General features: G+C 38.6%; 2 protein-coding genes across 3 annotated transcripts in view; one reads left to right on the forward strand and one right to left on the reverse strand.

The window, feature by feature from the left end:
* The window catches only part of LOC139145052 (protein CASP-like), a 49,407-nt gene extending 48,876 nt beyond the window's left edge, over positions 1 to 531 (reverse strand). For both annotated transcript variants that reach the window (XM_070715982.1, XM_070715981.1), the window contains exon 1: positions 322 to 531. In XM_070715982.1, coding sequence (XP_070572083.1) covers positions 322 to 387 — 66 coding nt within the window. In that variant the 5' untranslated portion in view covers positions 388 to 531. The remainder of the gene's footprint in view (positions 1 to 321) is intronic.
* Positions 472 to 19,618, forward strand: LOC139145055 (nucleoporin 88-like). Its single transcript, XM_070715985.1, has 15 exons — positions 472 to 932; positions 2,176 to 2,345; positions 3,146 to 3,271; positions 8,091 to 8,363; positions 9,822 to 10,005; positions 10,525 to 10,660; positions 11,241 to 11,333; positions 11,776 to 11,866; positions 12,980 to 13,084; positions 13,594 to 13,746; positions 14,097 to 14,219; positions 14,620 to 14,766; positions 15,951 to 16,077; positions 17,433 to 17,548; positions 18,632 to 19,618. The coding sequence occupies exons 1-15, from the start codon at positions 714 to 716 to the stop codon at positions 18,693 to 18,695; spliced, it is 2,127 nt and encodes a 708-aa protein (XP_070572086.1). The 5' UTR covers positions 472 to 713; the 3' UTR covers positions 18,696 to 19,618.
* The last annotated feature ends 264 nt before the right edge of the window (positions 19,619 to 19,882 follow it).

The raw sequence follows: 19,882 nt of genomic DNA on the forward strand, positions 1-19,882 counted from the left end.
ATCGAAAGATGAAGAAATTACACTATCTTCGCTAAACTTTCCCAAACTTTGGGAGGTACGATTGCAGGCGCAAGGACCAAGCTTTTACAATATCAATTCTTCTATCTTTCGTTCCGTAGTCGTTTTCGGCGTGCAACTTTATTTACGTGGGCGCTTTTGTTCTCGAAAGACATTCGTCATTTTATTGATCTTTTTCTGATAGGCTATGATCAATCACATTTTCAAGGCTCGTTTGCACACCCTTCGTCCGTACAGAACTTGATCACACTCGCTCAGTTTGATTTGTCGTATTCATGCCTTACTTTGATGCAAAAATCTTACCTGTAATTGCGGCAAATCGAAAGTTTTCCAATACTGGTTCATCGATGCCAAATTGGCCGCAGCCATCTTGATCTCTCCTCTGTTCCACTGCTCCACGACTGCAATCTCGCTGTACACGAGACTGTTCGCAACTTCATGAGATTCCGCCTCATTCCATTTTACAAGAGAGATGTTCAACGAAGTCTACTGAAAGAGAGCGTTCGACAAAATAACATTTTTCATTGCATCGTCTAAAGTTACCAGAGCTCTCTCATTAATCACTTATAAAACTTGAAAACACGAACATTACACTTGACAACTTGAGTTTGATTTATTCCAAAGGATAACAGTTTGATTTCCAATGCATTCAAAACTGTACCTACCTCTCCCTACAAAATTGTGGTATATCCAAAATGGCAACTTCCTCATGGCGCTCTGCTTTGAACTCACATCCAATTTTTGACGTTTTACGGGGAGAGGAGGGTGCAGGTGACATAGAAACAAACTCCCAAGAATTGCTTGCGGTAAATGACAGCGATTTATTTATTTGGGATCAATTTAAAGTCAATCTTCTCACCACCAACTTGAAAAATTTATTGGAACCGGACTCAGACAAGAGTCGTTCACACCAGGTGAGTTGTTTTGATATTGCAATGCCAATGATGCATGCTAAAATTGTTTTCAATATTAGCCGTCATAAAATTCTAACATAAATTTTGATAATGTATCTTAATGTATTATCTGGGGAGTCGATTGTCAGTGATTTTCGAACTACTTGCTATAAACTGCTGTCTGCAGAATTGAAGGAGCATCACGGAGGTGGGGGGGGGGGGGGTTTGTTGGTTTGGACATTTACTTTGTTGGAGACGGTTTTTACCAGCGCTGCACCGCCTACAGAATTTTTTATAAGCCTAGTGATCGACCATATTTATTTTCATGCCTCGTAAATGATGCAGTTTGTGCCATTTTGGCGATCATTTCCCCTTTTTACCGAACGTGGCTGGGTTTTTCCAGTGTGCCCACTGTGATGTGAACTTGGTTTTTGCTATTTTTTACATCCATGGTTTTGCTTATCTTCCAGCTCCCCTCCTCCACTGCTGACCAGTAAACTCCCTTTTATACAACGTCGCCAGTATCTTGGCAACGCCTTTCGTGGCAGCTCTACATCATTTCAATAAGGCTTTGAAAGTGAGGGATAATAAAAATATTGACAAAGGGTCAGCAGAATTTTAAATCTTCGCCTAGAACCTCTGTTTTGGTAGTGCAAAACCTGTAACCTAAGATATATACCAAAACTGCGGAGAGGTTCCAGACTAAAAAGTCTGTGTACTGCTGATTAAAATTCTCATTACTACCTTTTTCAACTTTGTGGGAGGTCCTCTTTTTTGTCCATGATATCTCAATGAACGTAAAAAATTCAAGTGCAAAACAACAAACAATTGCAAGAGCAATTTTTTACCCATTCATCACCATGGTTTTGCCAAACCCAACCGTAGTCAATAGTGAATGTTGACTTGTCTATGGTCAGTTTGGGTTGAACAGGCTAAAAATAGGCATCCACATTCAGATGAACGATGGGCTTTGTACAGATGACATATCTATTGAAATTCAAGTTTTGAAGGATAGTTTGGTTTGCAAGTTCTTTAAAAATTGTGTGTACTTTCAACTAAATTCATTCCTGTAATCAAAGTTGTAATCCCCCTTGAAGGAAAAGGATTATTTTGAAAGAGGATTTGCATTTGGTATCAATTCACTTTGACCACTGTTGTGTCATTTATTTCATGAAGTATGAGGTATTTTTTATTCAAATTATTGTTTTCAAGTATAATATTTGAAAGGCCAAGTTACATACTGCTTCTTCTGTTACCATTTCAGACTTTATTATGTAACAATCCTCCTCTATTCAAAGTAAATCGCATTGAAATAAATAGCACTGGATGCCAGATAGCACTGGTCGGAGACCACGGAGTAAGTGTATTAGAATTACCGCAGCGGTGGGGAAAGTATGCAGATTTCGAAGGTGGAAAAAAACGAATAAGCTGCAGGTATTTGAAATAATTTTCTGTTTGAATATGATGAATATTCTTCACACAAGCAGTATGCCTCAAATGCACAAGTTCTGTTCATCTACCTGGATTCAAGATAGAGGAAGAGAACTTGTGTATTTTAATAGAGCTGTATGTCTCATTGATATGCAAAAATTAATATTTGTCCCCAAATTTAGATTACATTTTTCTGAAACATGGTGGTTTTTCTTACTGAATAGACAGTGTATGGTACAACAGCACTTCTCACAGTGATCTATTCAGATACCCCAATTTTCCTGCAGATTTTGCAAGACCTGAGGTTAACTAGCATTGTCCATTCTGTTTGTGTTGTTCCTTCAGTCTCTACTGTACAGAAGAACTACTTGAGTCTAGGATTTCAATGGTGTTTCAGTGCTGATACACCAAAGAGATTCTAGACCAAAACAATTTGAACTTTCGTCATAGTTGAACCTGGTCTGTCATGCATGTGATGGCCGAAGGATAAGCTAACAGTACAGTACCAGCTGTTCTGAAAGCCTAACTGTTGAGAACATGTACTGTCCTGGCTTCAACTTTGCGAATTTTCTACACACTATCAATCTATCGCAAATGATTGATGGACTTGTGGTCCCACAACCAACTATCACCAAACTCTGCTGGGACATTGCATCTTCTAAGTTCCCAATCTCACCTGAAAAATTTTTCTTCTAATTATTTCCCATTGTAAACCTGCCAGAGACAAACCAATTGCTATTCTAGTAAATACGGTTTAATTGTACATAATATAGGCTACATCATGAATTCACTTTCTGATTCAGAACCACGACTGTTGCAGAGCGATTTTTCACAACGCACCAATCAGTGTGTCTGTTACAAGCATCGTGGCACCCAGGCAGTAAAACTGACAGTCATCTCATTGTCTTGACGTCAGACAACTTGTTGAGGTAAGGAAAATGTATATATAACGTCAGAAAAGCAAGTTTGATGTGTTGATTTGTATTATATCATACCAGTTTATTGATGTCACAAATTGAGCGATCCAATTGGTCGAGACATGAAAAGAACCATGGTATATTCGCGATATACCATGGCTGGAACACGCACGAGCTCTTGGCTATAGAGCAAAAATCCTTTTTTGACATTCTATGCCAGAATTTCAATATACTGTTATGATATACCAGTAATAGCAATAAATCACACCCAGTGATGGTATACCACTCGGTTTTGACCAGTACACATCATATATACACCTGCTATAGCTCGTGCATATATGTCATGAACTGGTCAAAATACCGTCGCTGAGTGTGCTTTATTGCTTAAATGTGCACAAGTTAATTGTGGTCACAAATGCTTTATGCAAATGCTTAACAAAACAATCACAGGGACTTCATAACATGTAGCTGTGTTGAAATATTGCCACCCTTGAAACACTTCCATTACAGTATACTGAGTCTGACCTGTTACCAATGTTGAAGGATCACATAGATACATGGTGATAGCAATAATGCAATGTTGAAGGATCACATAGATACATGGTGATAGCAATAATGCAATGTTGAAGGATCACATAGATACATGGTGATAGCAATAATGCAATGTTGAAGGATCACATAGATACATGGTGATAGCAATAATGCAATGTTGAAGGATCACATAGATACATGGTGATAGCAATAATGCAATGTTGAAGGATCACATAGATACATGGTGATAGCAATAATGCAATGTTGAAGGATCACATAGATACATGGTGATAGCAATAATGCAATGTTGAAGGATCACATAGATACATGGTGATAGCAATAATGCAATGTTGAAGGATCACATAGATACATGGTGATAGCAATAATGCAATTTTGAAGTGTAAGTAGCGTAATAACTCTTCAATTCCACTGAGGAAAGGAATAACAATTTCATACAGTAATGCTGTATGAATTGATTGACATTGAAAAAGGGATTCATGAAGCATTACCTCACTTATAAATCATGTTAACTTGTAGACAGATCATGACAACCCCTCTACCCTGTGATGCTGTCTCAGATCATCATGTACCAGGGTAATTACTTTTCACATATGTACCGTACTCATCCGAGTTTAAGCCCCTGCTCGTGTATAAGCCCCCCTACTGATTTCAAAGGATTTTTGAAAATGCATTACATCCGTGTATAAGCCCCTACCCTAGTGTAACTCAAAGACAGAAAGGTTAGGAGAGTATATTTGGTCATTAAACTTGGTAAAATTACTTTTAGATGATAACAAAACTATTAAAAGATGATAAAACAACGGGAAACTTGAGTTCCCTTGACAGCATCATTTTTCCAGTACTTTCTTGAATCTTTGACCCTGCTCACCCCCGTCGCCTAACTGGAATAGTGTCACTTGTGTCGGCCATTGTTTATTTTCATTCACGACCACGATGTTTTCATCTTTTAAACATGCAGTTTCTTTTGTTGGAAGTAATTATCTTTTCATTTGTGAAGACTTTTTCCTGGTGACTATTACAATTTTCACTGCTATGTTGTTGTTTTGACAAGATGTAGACAGCTTGATACTGGAATATTGAGTTGCCTTTCCGTGTAGGCAATGCATGCCAGTTCACATTACTGTTGATCAGCAGCATGCATGACGTCTTTGGTTCTAGGGACAAGTTTTGGTTTTTTTTCGATGCTGAAATTTCACCCAAATGTCACTTCTGTATTCAGAGATTGTATAATCAATCTCTTTGGATGTGTAAGTCGATTTTGTAAGCAATAGAAAGATCCAGTGGTGTTGAAAAAATCGTGCATAAAATTAGCATAAATTAAGCGTCCATGGCAGATAACATGGGGTTGCTCGAGTATAAGCCCCTCCCCTAGTTTTACCGCCGTTTAGTGTTGTCAAACCGGGGGCTTATACTCTGACGAGTATGGTATTTCTTAAACAAATCCAGATGTTAAAAGACAATCATAAGAAAAAAGGTGAATTGATAGGGGAAAAATTTTGGGCAACATGTAAATAAGGATCTGCTTTGCACATTATTAAGGTAGTGACTCAGTTTCGTTGACACATATTTTCAATCAAAGTTTCACATAGAAAACAGGGTCTCACACCCAACATGTGGTACATTTTCTAATAGGTCTATATTTGAAGAAGGTAAAAATTTTGTTTAGTTGTCAAAACATGCATTGGTATGTTTGTTTAAGTCAAAACATGTGATTTGGAATTTTTTCACTTAAAAGAGTATAAGTAAGAATTGGCAGCACCCCTAAGTGATCTGTTAACGGCACTAGATAGCTGCATATACAGGGGAAAAACTGTGTTTTGGATTTTTGAAATTCGCTTTTGTTTCTGCACAGTGAGCCTTCGAAGTGTGAACTGTCGGATTTTCGCATAAATTATCGGCTTTTGTTCACGTTTGTCAAGTTATCGTCACTTCAGGGGGGTTTATCAAAATCTAAGACACGGTTTTTCAGGTCTATTCATGAAGTGTTAGCATGCGAAAAATCGGGGAATCCGCCCACGCGTCGCCGACTTACACTCATTTGAAGGTGCGCATACATAGCAAAAATCGGAACTGAGAAAATCGACGATTTGTAAACGTCCCATTTTTCACACAAAATCGCCGAAAAAGTCGGATTTTTGTGCGTTTCAAAAAAAATCATTCGATCTGGGTCTAGGTTAAATATTGGGCATCAGGTTAGAGAATTTCTGACAAGTCCTAAACATTAGTTCGCCTAAAAATGATGAAAATTGTGCGTAGAAACGTGAGGCTGGTCAGCGTAAGCGGTGGGTACTATTTACACGATAAACACTAGAAAGATAATTCAGGGCATAATCTGTTTGTCAAATACGTATCTAGCTTATAATTATATTAACTGTACACTGTTTGGTAACGGTTAGAGTCTGGTTACAAGACGAGAAAATTTTAAAAAATCATACAGCCGGAATGGTTGTACAGGTCTGCGTTCTGCCGACGACGCGCGCTCGCTCTCTCGCAAGCGCTCGACTTCCGGTCTCACAGCCCGTAATTTATGCACGTACCAAGTGTGAAATGGTTGCCCAGTTCATTTTAGTGCCGATTTTTGTGCCTATAGTACAAGACGTCACTTGCTTGCTTGCTTGCTTTCGAAGATGAGACGACCAACTCTCGATGCTCTAAAAAATTCTGTAGTTGAGAAGTTCAAGGAATGCGGGAAAGTCGCACTTGTTTTTGTGGTTTTCACACGTGATCTGCTGCAGTCCTTTTGCTCACCATAAAAAATGACCGGGTTTTCGTGCGCTATTTCGCTTTCCACTGTGACGTACTATTATGGCCTCGGGTATGAAACCAAAATCAACTTCAGTTACACGTAAAAGCTATTCTTCATGACTTAAAATAAACGACTGAGGCGATACTCGACAGATTCACTCATTGTAAAATTGAAACGGCGACATATCGCGACACCCAGCGGCACTCTCTTGACCACAGATAGAAATTGACCGGCAACGATCGTGAAGCGACGTTTCGCGTACGTTGCTGTGCTCTAGACCGACATAACAGTGTCGGATTGACAAATTGGACAAACCATGCTTCCTACATCCATGGACAAACTAAGTCCAAAATATGGGCTGCTGTTATAGAACCATATTTTCCAGTGAAGATTAAATAGATTCTCTTTGGACGGCAGTGTAATCTATAGCCCGGCGTACGATGCTATGTGTTCCGCTACAGCTAATCGCCCCGCTCACCACAGCCCTGCAAAGACCCGTACGCGTACGTAGGGTCGGTGACTTCAAATCCATTTTGGGACTTGACGTAAAAAGCCAAATTACTGTCGAAATTCAGCGTTCTTGGGCCCAAGTCGTATCCCTGCCTACCTCAGCTACTAGATCGCTTCTAGCCCTGCGTACGATGCTGTGTGTTCCGCTACAGCTAATAGTGTGGTGAGCGGGGCTATTAGCTGTAGCGGAACACACAGCATCGTACACAGGGCTAGATCGCTTCCAAAAATGCCAGTCTTTTATTCACTTTTCGTAAATAACCGTCGATGTCGGCAACTCTCTCGCTAGCCCTGCGTACGATGCTGTGTGTTAGCTGTAGCGGCCAACACACAACATCGCGTCCATCAGCTTTCCATTTTGCTTCTTCGGCCCCCGTTTGCGTTTTCTACACTGCTTATACTGCCGGCAGTCATCAGCCATAGGTTGGATAGCGTCTCTTATGAAGACGTGCGCGCATGCGCAACATGGTGCGTAAAAATTTACATAATCTCCTCAAGGTATAACGATAAAGCTGACAGTAATCCGGACCGTTAAAACAAAAAGAAAATAATAACTCGCGCAGTGGTTAGAAGGCCGTGTTTTCACTAAAATTTAAGACATTTTCCAGTACAATGTTACCTCACAGTTTTCTCTAATAAAAAGATCATATTTCAGGGGTTCAGAATATGAAATAATCACAAAATCGCTAAAATTTACAAAGGAACCTGAGTCACTACCTTAAACCATTACAATTTACCTGCTCACACTCAGTGTGCCCTTTAAGCAGGTCCACACTCACCATTGATAAAAATGTGTTTGGGCCAAACCATGGCAGTGGAAGGATAAAGATTGGTCAGGTAGAGTGACAATCAATAGAGAGAGAGCATTCCGCATTTATCACTGGTAACTTGGGGAGTACGGTACATACAATGTATAGCTAGAGCCCCCCGGGGAAACCTCTTTTAGTTTTTTTCCAAAGATTTGTAAGCACAAACTTCCCCGGTACTGAGTGGTTACAGTAAACTTCAATTATCTCTCTACAGAGTGTATGACATCAATGATGCTCAGAACATTTACCAGATCTATCCACTCGGTGAGACACCAAGCAACTCATGCCTTCTCAGTACATTTGAAGAAGTGTTGGGAGACATAGCTGTTTCATTTGACTTTGGAGAACCAATAGAAGCACCACCAGCAAACTTAGAATCCACTCGACTCAACCTCAAAGACCAACAGAGCTCTGACGTCTATCCTGTCTACATATTGCGAGGCAACGGAGATGTTTATTATCTTACTCTATCAGTTGAAGAGCAGAGGTAGGTTTCAGTGCCCTCAAAAACGAATAGAAGGATATTTAAGTCCAAACCATGCCTTATTGTATCGTTATCTTTACAGACTGAAAATAACGATATATATTGACAAGTGCAAAGCAAAGGGCAATATAAAAAGGCCAGTAGCTGTAACTGTTGAGGATTTTTTCACTATATATGTTTTATCTGTCAACTACCGGTGCAGTTTCTTGTTCTACGCCCTAAAGCCTGTTGAGATACACAGCATTCAACTTGTCCACTCAGCCCGTATATATGTAAACTGTGTTGTTATCGTTCACAAGTGAATTCTGATCTGGACTAGAACTCAAAGGTAAACAGTAAAAACAGTGCATTTTACACATAGAGCTGCTGTTTTGACAAGCGAAATACTTGTAGTTGTTTCAACATGCTTTTGGAGTAGAACAAGAACTTGCAATTAACATACAAAAAAATAGGGAAAAGAATATCAAAATTACAGTGAATTGTCCTTTAAGTATAGAGAATTTTATAGTTTCTCCATCTGCAACTCTATGATGATTTTGTGTTCATATTGAATGACAAAACACTTTTTGCTGTGTACAAGGTTCTGTTCTAAATCATACACATCAATAAATTTCAAGGGTGAGCAAATATAGTCATTGTAGGTCTGGGAACACCACACTTTTCACTCAGAAGATTTTATTTCCGTTTTCCAATAGACCATTGGATAATTTTGCACTTGTACTGTAAAGAGTGTATGCAAGACTAACAAACTACTCTGCAGGACTGTTAGATGTTTACACTGGTGTAGGAACCACCAAACATTGAGTGAATTTGCTCAATTCTTCATGTGATCTGAATTACCAGTGTTTGACCTGTTCACCCCAATTCCCTGTAAACAAGTCCACAATCACCATTGATAACAATGGGTTTGGGCCAAATTATTGTATTGAAGGGATTATAAACCACAGTGTCACACAAGTATTTGATGATACTTTTCCTACTATGAGAATTTGTTGATTGCCCCACATTTTCTTATACTATTTGTTTGGGTGTTCATCAAAATTTTATTCTTATCAAACTGCTACAACTCTGATTTCTGCTGTGAAAATTGTAGACCTTACATAGGAAAGGAGAATTATTTTGAACTTTAAAGGCTGCTAATTGAGTGTTGCACTTATTTCATCCAAGTATAGAAGTGCATGAAAATATTAAAAAAGGTAAAATTTAGAAAATGACATCTATTTTCACCCATGGAAACCAAACATATGTGTACACATGCATAATTTAAAATGCAGTAACACAGTTTCCATTACTTCATAGAGACATCCAACTTACCCTTAGCTCTCCATGTAACAAAACCCCTCAGGGGTGTTTGGGAGGGACCTGAAATTGTAAATCAAAAGAAAACTTGTAAACTGCAAATGAAGGGAACATAGGAATCAACTCTTTGATAAGATTTTTATGTATCATGTCTCTATTTAGTTCTGCAGGCAATGCCATTCAGGGCCCCTTGGCCATGTACCCCCCAGCTGAAGACAACTATGGTCTTGATGCCTGTAGTTTACTGTGTCTTCACACCAACCCACCAGTGCTAGCCATGGCTACGTCCTCTGGTAGTGTCTATCACAGCATTGTACTCAGCAAAGGAGTGGATGATGAAACTCAGGTGAGAATCTACAAAATCTGCCAAAGATATCCTTTCACCTCTGTGGGTCCAGTTTGAGGTCAAAATTTCTTTTACACAATATGCCTTCTTGCAATATGGTACCAGGTGTGTCTGGAACTTTCTCATGATAGGAGCAGTTCAGATTTTGGCTAGATTTCCCCATACTACAGGAGTTTGCCTATTGGGATGATAGGATTTCTGCAAAATTATCCTGCCTTGAAATGGATTTAGGATAAGTTTACTGGAAACATTTTTCTTGGCATAATCCTCACCCTATGATTTGAAGCGGTGTTTGAAAAAAACAGACATACAGGCAAGTACAATGAAGCATAAATGAATTTCTCAGTCTTTATGGTTTGTAACTTCAACCCTATTTTGTGATCCTGCTGGAAGGAAATTCAAAGTAAAATACTGTTTCAGACCGCAACTGTTACAAGCATTTGATCTCCAAAATCAATCAAGTTATGACATAAAGAAATGTTCACTAAGCTGGTAACTGCATGTTTGTTTACATTTCAGAGCTGGAGTGATGATAGAAGTTACAAACAAGAACCTGAGATGTCACTCTATGTCTATGAAAAAGTTGAATTAGAATTGTCACTGTCACTTGAAGATGAAGATGATGATGCACCCTGTCCAATTTCACTTCACAGAGGTAAACAGTCATTTTATATTTAGATAGTATACACCGTGAAAGCTGTAAACTCTTGCTCTTGTGTCCGCTTTGCTTAAAGAAACTTTGCACTGTTTAGTCTTGTAGGAAGAGTAACAATCAGGGATCGCAATGAAAATGATTAGCATGGAGAAGGAAATCTTTACCTGTTATTTTAAATTGAAAGTGGCTGCTGTAGATTTTTGTGAAAAAGGCGAAAGTGAAAACTTATTTATTTCGCAAGTTTCAAAATGAGGCTATACAAGCTGTAGACCAACAGCGTGTTGTAAGATTTTGTGAGAAAATTCAGAAATCTCACATTCTGCCTTCGGCATTTGTGTATTATATGTTTGTCGTGAGAATGCTTACCATCCTGGGCTCATGTAATGATTACACTGTCTTTGGTAAAGCAGTACATAAGCAAAATATTAGGTGTTCATTTTTAACTTGACAGTGGCCAAACTGACTGACCGTTCACTACTTTGTAGCACTTGATAGCATTTATGAAGTCAATCCTGAATTTAGGTGTCCAGACGTTTGTAATATAAGTTACAACTACTGTCATTGGTGAATCTCATTTCAGACCCAGTCACTACAGACCGCTACCACTGTTCTCACAGAGCAGGAGTACACTCCATCCTAGTCACATGGCTCAATAGACTAGAAGAAATCTGCTGTGAGTATGATTCCACTATATTTTATGGGCTAATGTGCAGCGTCTCGGAAGCTGTTATTTGGCTGAATCTTACCGTTACAATTGAATAATACAAATTGACTCCTTAAGTTGCTGTGAATAGTGACAATCGACCAATCAGATAAACCTGCCAAGCATGCTGCTCAGCAGTGTTTTATTCCATTCTTTAATACCTGCTGTCATTTGACTGCTAATTTCAGCAACTCCTGCGTGGGTAATATCTGATAACTATGTGAAGTTCTTGTCAACCTTCTTAATCCTTTGACTACATTGAACGCTGTAAATTTCCGGTGCCAGAATGAATGACTATATACAATGAAGCAATTAAATTTGGTTGTGAAAGGGTGAAACACTATGTAGATTCAGCAATTTCCACTTGGCTCAGCTTCTTGTCATCTTGAATATTCTCTGTCTTACATCACAGGTAGTGAAGACGACACTGCTATACAGGAGTTCAGTCAAGACCAGTCATGTATAGCAGAACACGTAGTCTGTACTAAGCCTACATCTAGCAGGTAAAGTAAATCCACAATGTGTTCTGGGGAAACTTACTGTTCTGCACTATACAGCGAAGTGTTCTCGTTTATTCAGTGTGTGTGTGCCTGAAATATTTTATGCATTTTCATGTCAAAAACATTTAGAGATCCAGTTTTTTCCACTGAAAACAGGGCGTTTGCAGAAAATGGGTCCAAGCATCCGTATTGTAGTACAAGTATTGCAGCGTAACAATCAGGGGCCAGTAGCTGTGCCTTTTGATGATTTTATCTGTGTTTTGATTTTACAATCACAGTTTCTTGTTCTATTGCCCAAAACCATGTTGAGAAACAGAGTGTTCAGTTTCAACTCAGCCTTTATATATGTAAACTACATTATTGTTATCATGTAAATTCTGGTTCGGACTAGAATTCAAATTTAAACGATAACAGTGCATTCTACATGTATAGACATCGTTGCAAGCTGAATTGTAGGTGTTTCAACATTCTTTGGAGAGTAGAACAAGAAATAGCAGTTGACATGCAAAGCAAAAATTATGAACAAAAATAATCAAAAGTTACAGGTACTGGCCCCTTAATAGAAACAGACTTACCTCCTATGGAATTTTAACATCCTGCAATTCAGCTTTAGGTGAATCCAGCATTCTTTTGCCTTTCCCATTTCCTTGTATGGAGGAAAATATGGAACTAGAGGAATTGATATTAGAAGAGAACTGTACATTTTTTATTTTCATTTTAAGAGAAGGTTGTGTATTGTATATCCATATTCATATTTCCAAATTGATTTCCCCGCCTGCTAGACTGAAAGATTCAGTCGTGTGTGGGTGCTCTGGCGCACTGCGACCTACGACCCATTAAAGGGTCAAAGGTCGCAATGCGCCGGAGCGCCTGCACACGACTGAATCTTTCAGTCTACCCACCTGCTGGACAGGTTGAATTATTCTTCCATTTCTGGTATTCAACTTTTTTACCCAATTTCACCCTGTACATGTTCATATGTGCCATAGAACACTACAAGTGCCAGTATCTAGCGTGAAGGGTCTAAACTTACAGTGAACAGTGTCTTTGACCAGGTGTACATGAAATGTACATGAAACACATGTAAACTGTATTTGTGTGTGGTCTTTTTTGCAGTGTTCCAGAACCAATCCATGGTCTTTGTATTGTAAGTGACAAGCTTCTCGGTGTAACACTGATCTGCTTGACATCCAGCATCAACTGCTTGGCTTTACCACTTGCGTATGTACAAAGTCTATGAATGTTTCAAATAGATGTAGATACTTCTGATATTTTCCCAATGGTGTGTTCCTGTCTGCTATCTAGATTACATGCAACCATATATTTGTGTTGTACTGTGTACACCCTATGTCTGTAGTTTTATCTGATATATCATAGATTTGAAACAACAGTACTTGACTCCCACAAAGAGTTGTGAGTTGTGAGTGTACCAGTATTTCTTATGATCTATTCATGAAACAAACACAAGAATTGGCATCCATATTCTGGTCATGTATTTTTTAGCTTTCAGGACCTTTTATGTCAGATATACATACAGCATACATTTGATGCTCTATTGTTTTGATGCTGATGTTCTCAAAGGAGAAACTTTTCAAATTCCAAAAGATGGACAATTCCTTTATCATTACTCACTGCACCATCCTTTATCCTGGCATGAAATTGTGAGAATCTCAATAATGTTATCATATTAAAAAGGTGGTCATATTTTTTTATTTTTGTTTTGTGTTCAGTAATGTCCATAGTGTGTCATCTTCACTTCTTTCTTCATCAAAACCATTACAACCCCGGTCAGGCATGTCACCACTGGGTAAACTTCATCCAGAGCCGTTTGACAAACACATCAAGAAAATTCTTCAGAGAAAGACATCCAATCCAGTGCTACGGTGAGTCAGAATCCTCTTTAGATGTAGTTTTTCATATCTGTAAATTATCTGTCCCACCTGATTGCTCCATGTGTATGCTTTATTTACTTGTCATGGAAACGGCAAAACAGACCCATCAAACTTTCGAGGAAACCTACAGCTGTGATCCAGAAGCAGTGTATTAGAATTGATTTGTTGATAATTAAATGTTCAGTTAATCTCACACATTCACTAACTACAGTATATCCGGTTATCAACAATATCAGTACCTAATAAAGTTTCATTGGCAGATGTAATTTTGATGAAAGGTGCATGAAACTGTCATAATCTGTTAGAAATGCTGGATTTTTTTTCTCTGTCTCATCTTGAAGGTCTCATCCTAAAACAGAAGTAACGCAGCAGGAGTTTCTACAGATTCTGAGCCGTGCCACTCAGATCTTCAGAGAGGAATACATCCTGAAACAAGAGACAGCCAGGGAAGAGATTGCCAAAAGGTAAGCAGATAGATGGTAACATGGGAAAAGGAAAGTTTTGTATGACTAAACCATTGAGGGCAGTATTAGTCAGTACTCTGGCAAAGTGCATTGTTTGCTATAAGACTGTACTGCAGCACAAGAAAAGACAGAGGTTTAAGCAATAGTCAATTTTGATCACAGAAGTCTACCAGTGTCAACTCGGCATATGCGGCCAGACAAACATATGTTTGGATAATGTGGCACCAGCTGTCCTTTGTGAACTTGTTTGAGCCATTTCTGTCAAAAATAAAACTCTTGCTCATTTCCCCCTGATCCCTGAAATATATATTGATACATCAATTCTGTCAGAATACCATACCAACCTTTGACAAGTCATTTTCTTCCCTCACAAGTCATTTTTTCCATATCCCTGTCACAGAGTTCAAGTCCTGAGAGACCAAAAGGAGCAACAGCTGGTGGAGCTGCGAGACTTTGAGCAGGAAAGGGAAGAAATCCAGGAAAAGGCCGAACGGATTGCAGACAAGCTGGAAGGTGCCAGGGACTTCCAGGAACAGTTGCTTCACAGGTATTTCCAGCATACGAAGTGCTATGACACCTCTATGTACTTACACACTGTCTCTTCATGGTGTTTGCCCTCCTTTCTCCTCTCTTGATTTTAGACTCAAATAAGAATTGAAAAGTATTAACGTACAAATTTAAAGTACTTAAAGTGCAGTGGTCGTCGCGCTGCGCATGCTCCTGAGGTGGTCCCCCCTTGTTGACAACATATCCGAGAATGCCGCATGAGGTTACAGGTTGATTATTATGTTTGCGATATTGCCGCTGATATGGCGGCTGATTTGTAAAAGGATACCAAAAAAATCACGCATGCGCAGCGCGACGACCACTGCGCTTTAAAAGAATACATGGAGAAGCAGCCTTTAAATTGTTCGCTGAAATTTGCAAACTTTTCTCTATTTTGAAGAGTAGTTCAAGGAATGAATTTTCATATTTTAATGATTTTAACACTTTATTTAACCCTTTGAAGCCAGCTCGGAAAAATGTCTGTATGATGTCATATGTCACTAGGGGGTCAGAGTGCAAAGGGTTAAAGCTGCACTTTTCAATCCCAGGTTCTCACATTAGTGGAGTTCTCCTCCCAGTCAAACACATGGCCAGTACGATGTTTGATTTCTATTACAGTAATTACACAAACTGATTTCAATCTTTTGTCAGCTTTTGCTAATCCTGCAAATAGAGCTTATGTAACCGTTTGATTGACGGTCAGTTCAAATTGCCAACAGTCATTTATTCCCCAGCACCACACTCTAATTTCCTTAAAAAACGTCTTTCCGTCATGTTAGAATTTGAATATAACCACAGGGTTCAATCGGCAGCAGCTTCGTGCTGACCGCTTGGCAGTCTGTCAGCGTTTTTGCGGCCCGAAAAAACTAAAAAGTGGCATTTTCTGGAGCGTGTGCCCTCATGTTGCCTGTTTGGTGTCCACTTACACAATGAACGCCGCCATAGGTTGGCACCCTTTTAAAGGGAGGCTCCGCCTTTAATCCATGGCCTTTAGTGTATTGCCGTTTACATTCAACACAATACTCCAATGTATGTGTAAGCTATAGCCTTGTCTTTTCTATCAAAGAATTTTTGCTCAAAGTATTGAGTATCTTTTGAATTAATATTCAGCTATATTTGTCAGTAACAGAAGTCATCTGTTGTTGTTCTTTGCCTGCAGTTCATGCCATGTTTGTCTTTTCACAGAATTGAGAGCATGTCAAGAAGTTTAGAAACACGTTTACCAATGCTATCAGATGCAGAGAAGAACATGAAGAAGGAGTTGTCAACCATTGGAGAAAAACTGAAACATTTGAAAAATTCACTTCAACAGGTAAGAGATATCACTACCTCCTCTTCCCTGATATCCTGCATCCCTGTATGTGACGTGTTTTTGTTGGAAGTTTGGGTCCCATTTAACTTAAACAGTTGACAGCTCTAGTAGTTGTTTACAAGGTCGTTAACCCTTATCCTGACCCGTAAATTTCTCGCGGTTAACCCTTTGAGCACTGTAATTTTTTCCCATAAAATATCAGGGCAACATTTTATCAATTTGTATGAATTTTTCTGTAATGTTTTCCAATATTTTGGACTAAAAGGGTAGAAATTTTTATGGGCTGCACTTTATGACCAAAATTTTGGGAAAGATCTGAAAAAAATTGTCTAGATCTGAAAGAAGTTGTTGGTGTTGTATAGTGTAAATACAACAAAAATCGGCTTTGGCACTCAAAGGATTAAGGTAGAATACGCCTCGAACGACAGATATTCAGACTCTCAAACTGTTACAATTCTCTTCTGAACTGCCAATTGTGTGGGGGTTCATTTTAAAGCTCTTGGTGTGAAAATACTTTTCACTGTCTTGGTTTTTGAAAAATTGAAAATTTTATTTTTCTCCATAGAGTTAACACAGAGATAGCAGCCATTTTGAATTTCAAATATCGGTAAAGCTTGGGTAATTTATTCTCTAGTACCATAATTTGCATGCTGACCCCAATTTTTATTTGTGATTTTGAAAGAGAATAGTTGAAAGATTCATTGAGGAAACTTTGAGCAAAAGTTTAAATCTTTCATTTTCGAGTTGCATACTACCGTAAGTCTGTACAAAGAGGCATTGAGCCAGAACCAACACACATTTTCACCGACTTGGCACGTATTACATAGCGGGTAAAGTCAGTGGAAATAATGTTCTCATTATCTGTTTGTTCAGGCTGCAGGGCCCGTCAAATCTTCAAGTCTTTGTCAAAATGCAGCGTGTAGGACATGCTTTGCCATGGTCCATCCAGGACTGTGGTTGTGCCTCTCTGGTTTTAACCAACTTCACCCAATAGTTGATATTGTATGATCATTTTGATAATGATGATGAAGTCATTCTGGGATCAGGACGTCGTCCGTCTTGCTGTACACTTAGTAATGGTACTGTTAGTCTGGTGCTGAAGTCCTGATATCGGGTCTTTAGATCTTGGTGCCTATGCCAGCTGTATAACTAAGGGAATAGCGCCCTCAGTGTCAAAATGAGTAAAAAGCAACAATACCCATTACACTAATAACACAGTCCCTTTAGTAGGGGGACTGTGCACTCACACTGTAAGTTTTAACAGCATATCATCGGTACACCTACACACAGGTATTGACACAGTCTATGTGGTATTGGGTTCCAAATAAGCCCATCTTTTTGTAATGTTTTTGCAGGTGAGGATGAAAAAGGACTTTCAGGAGAGACAGATGACGCAGAGTGAGAGTGCCAGTAAAGCAAGCAGTATGACACCCACACAGATCAAACACGTCAAAACAATATTGAAAGAAGAGTGAGTATAAAAATATTAAATGAACAGTAACACTATAAGGATATTCACAAAAAACCAGGATTAATGTAGGAGTGTATTGTACAGTGGAGGGATTGTCTTAGATGTGTAACATCAATGATAATATCAACACATGCGATACATGAGGACATAAAACAAAGAACTTCATGAATAACTTAATTGTTGTAAACCGTGAATTTATATGTAAACACAGTGGGAAATGTTTAGTTTTTAAAATGGTCTCTATGGAGATGGGTTGAATGATCTTAGGCTTACTGGGCATGCTTTCTTTGAGTCAGCTAAACACAGAAAAAGGTCAACTGTTACTGTAAAGAAATTGTAGTTCAGCAGAATGAGTTCACGTGAAGTCACGGACCAGTCCTCATTTATTGTGTGACACAGTCTGATTGAGTGAGGTTTACTGAATGCTTACATGACAGAGCTGTGAGGTCAAAGGCCAAATTGCATCCAATGACATCAAAGGATACTGGACTGTGCATTCACAGATACTGGAACTTAAAGGTTGAATGCACTTCAAGGACAGATATTCAGACTCTCAAATTTGTACAATATGTTCTTGATCTACTGCTTATGTAGGCTCACTTTGAAGCTCATGGACTACGCAATCTTTACACTCACTGATAGTATGTGCAAATTGAGAATTAAAACAGGAACAACACCATTTTGAATTCGAATATCAGTGAATTTAAGGAAATTTGTATCCGAGGTACCAAAATGTGTGCAGTTATCTCATATTTATTCTTAATTTGAAAGAGAATGGTTTGAAGTTTCCTTGAGGAAACTGAGAGCAAAAGTTTGTCTTTCTGAATTTCAATGCACATAATTAACCTTTAATGATGAAACACCATACACCAGTAGAATGTAGAAGCAGGTGTATAATAATCTGTAGTAGAACAGTGTGTGGTTTAAATCTTGTATTAATGAAGCCATAATGCAATGTGATCTCAAAATATGTTGAAAGTACGCATAATTTTCAATATATATATTGTGATTGATGGCAATGACTACAGCTGATTGCTGCAAAATATTTTTTTACTTCTAATTTCCTGTTGTCTTTACTTTCAGGGGAGACAAAATCGGCAGTCTTGTCAAGGAAGTGAATACTTTGAAGTCAATTGCCGGAGACTGATAATTTTGAAAATGCTGCTCTTCATCTGATTTGTAAATATCAGATTTCTTGCTTGACGTGATTTGCAAAGGAACACTACCAGATCTTTTCTCTCCTTGATTTGACTGCAAGATATTGGTGCCAAAAATTTGCCATCATCATAATAATACCAATATTAATATGAAATGTTTGTCAATTAAATTGTCATGACAGCTGCCTGCTCTTAGCTTCAGTATGAATGTTTTATGAATCAAACCATCAGTTCACTGCACAGACAAAAGGTCTGCATTAATGGACATAGAGGGCGCTCACCAGTTTTTACATGGTGTTTGCCCATGTTTCTTAACTAGTTGCTAGAGTCAAGCTAGAGTAAACTATTGATTCTGACATGAAAACCCTGTACTATTACACAACAGAGGGTGCAGTAAAAAGTTTTAAAGAGCATTATTTCAACAAGGACCAAAATTACAGTTTAATCTACTTGGTTCTGTACAGCTATTTTATCCAGTCAAAAAGCTTTCCTGAATTGCAGATCAAAATCAGTGTTTCAGTAACGTAATATAAGTGTCCAGCACAAGTTAACAACTCATGAATCTAAGTATATGCAGACAATGTAATCCTGCATTATGCATATAAATAATTCAGCACACAGACAAATCAGTAGTATTGGATTCCACTTATCGTTCCTTGCAAGTTCACCAATCCAAAAAGTTTGATTCACCCTGAGGGCGAAACTGGCTGACACATTTTGATTTTAGTTATACATCTGAATATTCAATAAAGTATCAGTCCTTAGAGTGCATGAAGGGCATTATCCACTCAAATATGGACACAGGGGTGAGCAAATCCAGTGGTCTGTAGTTTAGGACTACGATATTGTTTTTGTGTGGTGCTGTTACCATGAGTGTAGATTTCGACAATGTGATGGGCCAGTGAATGCTAATGCAACTGTATGATAGTGTATCCAAGACTTGCAAAAATGTTGCAGGAAAAATATAATAAGGACTGCCAAACCAGACGGGGATGCCAGTTGAAGGACAGGGGGATAGCATGGGTGTGTCTACCACCCCTTCCATATTCAAGGGATATCTATCATCTATCTTTGCATATTAAAGATGTATTTTGCACTGTGAAGAAAAGAATTGTGCCTTTTCCTTATCTACTGTGTGCATTTACTTTGTTAATGATGTTGAGAAATACAATCATGT

This window comes from Ptychodera flava, chromosome 12, assembly GCF_041260155.1.
Source record: "Ptychodera flava strain L36383 chromosome 12, AS_Pfla_20210202, whole genome shotgun sequence".
NCBI classification, from domain to species: domain Eukaryota; kingdom Metazoa; phylum Hemichordata; class Enteropneusta; family Ptychoderidae; genus Ptychodera; species Ptychodera flava.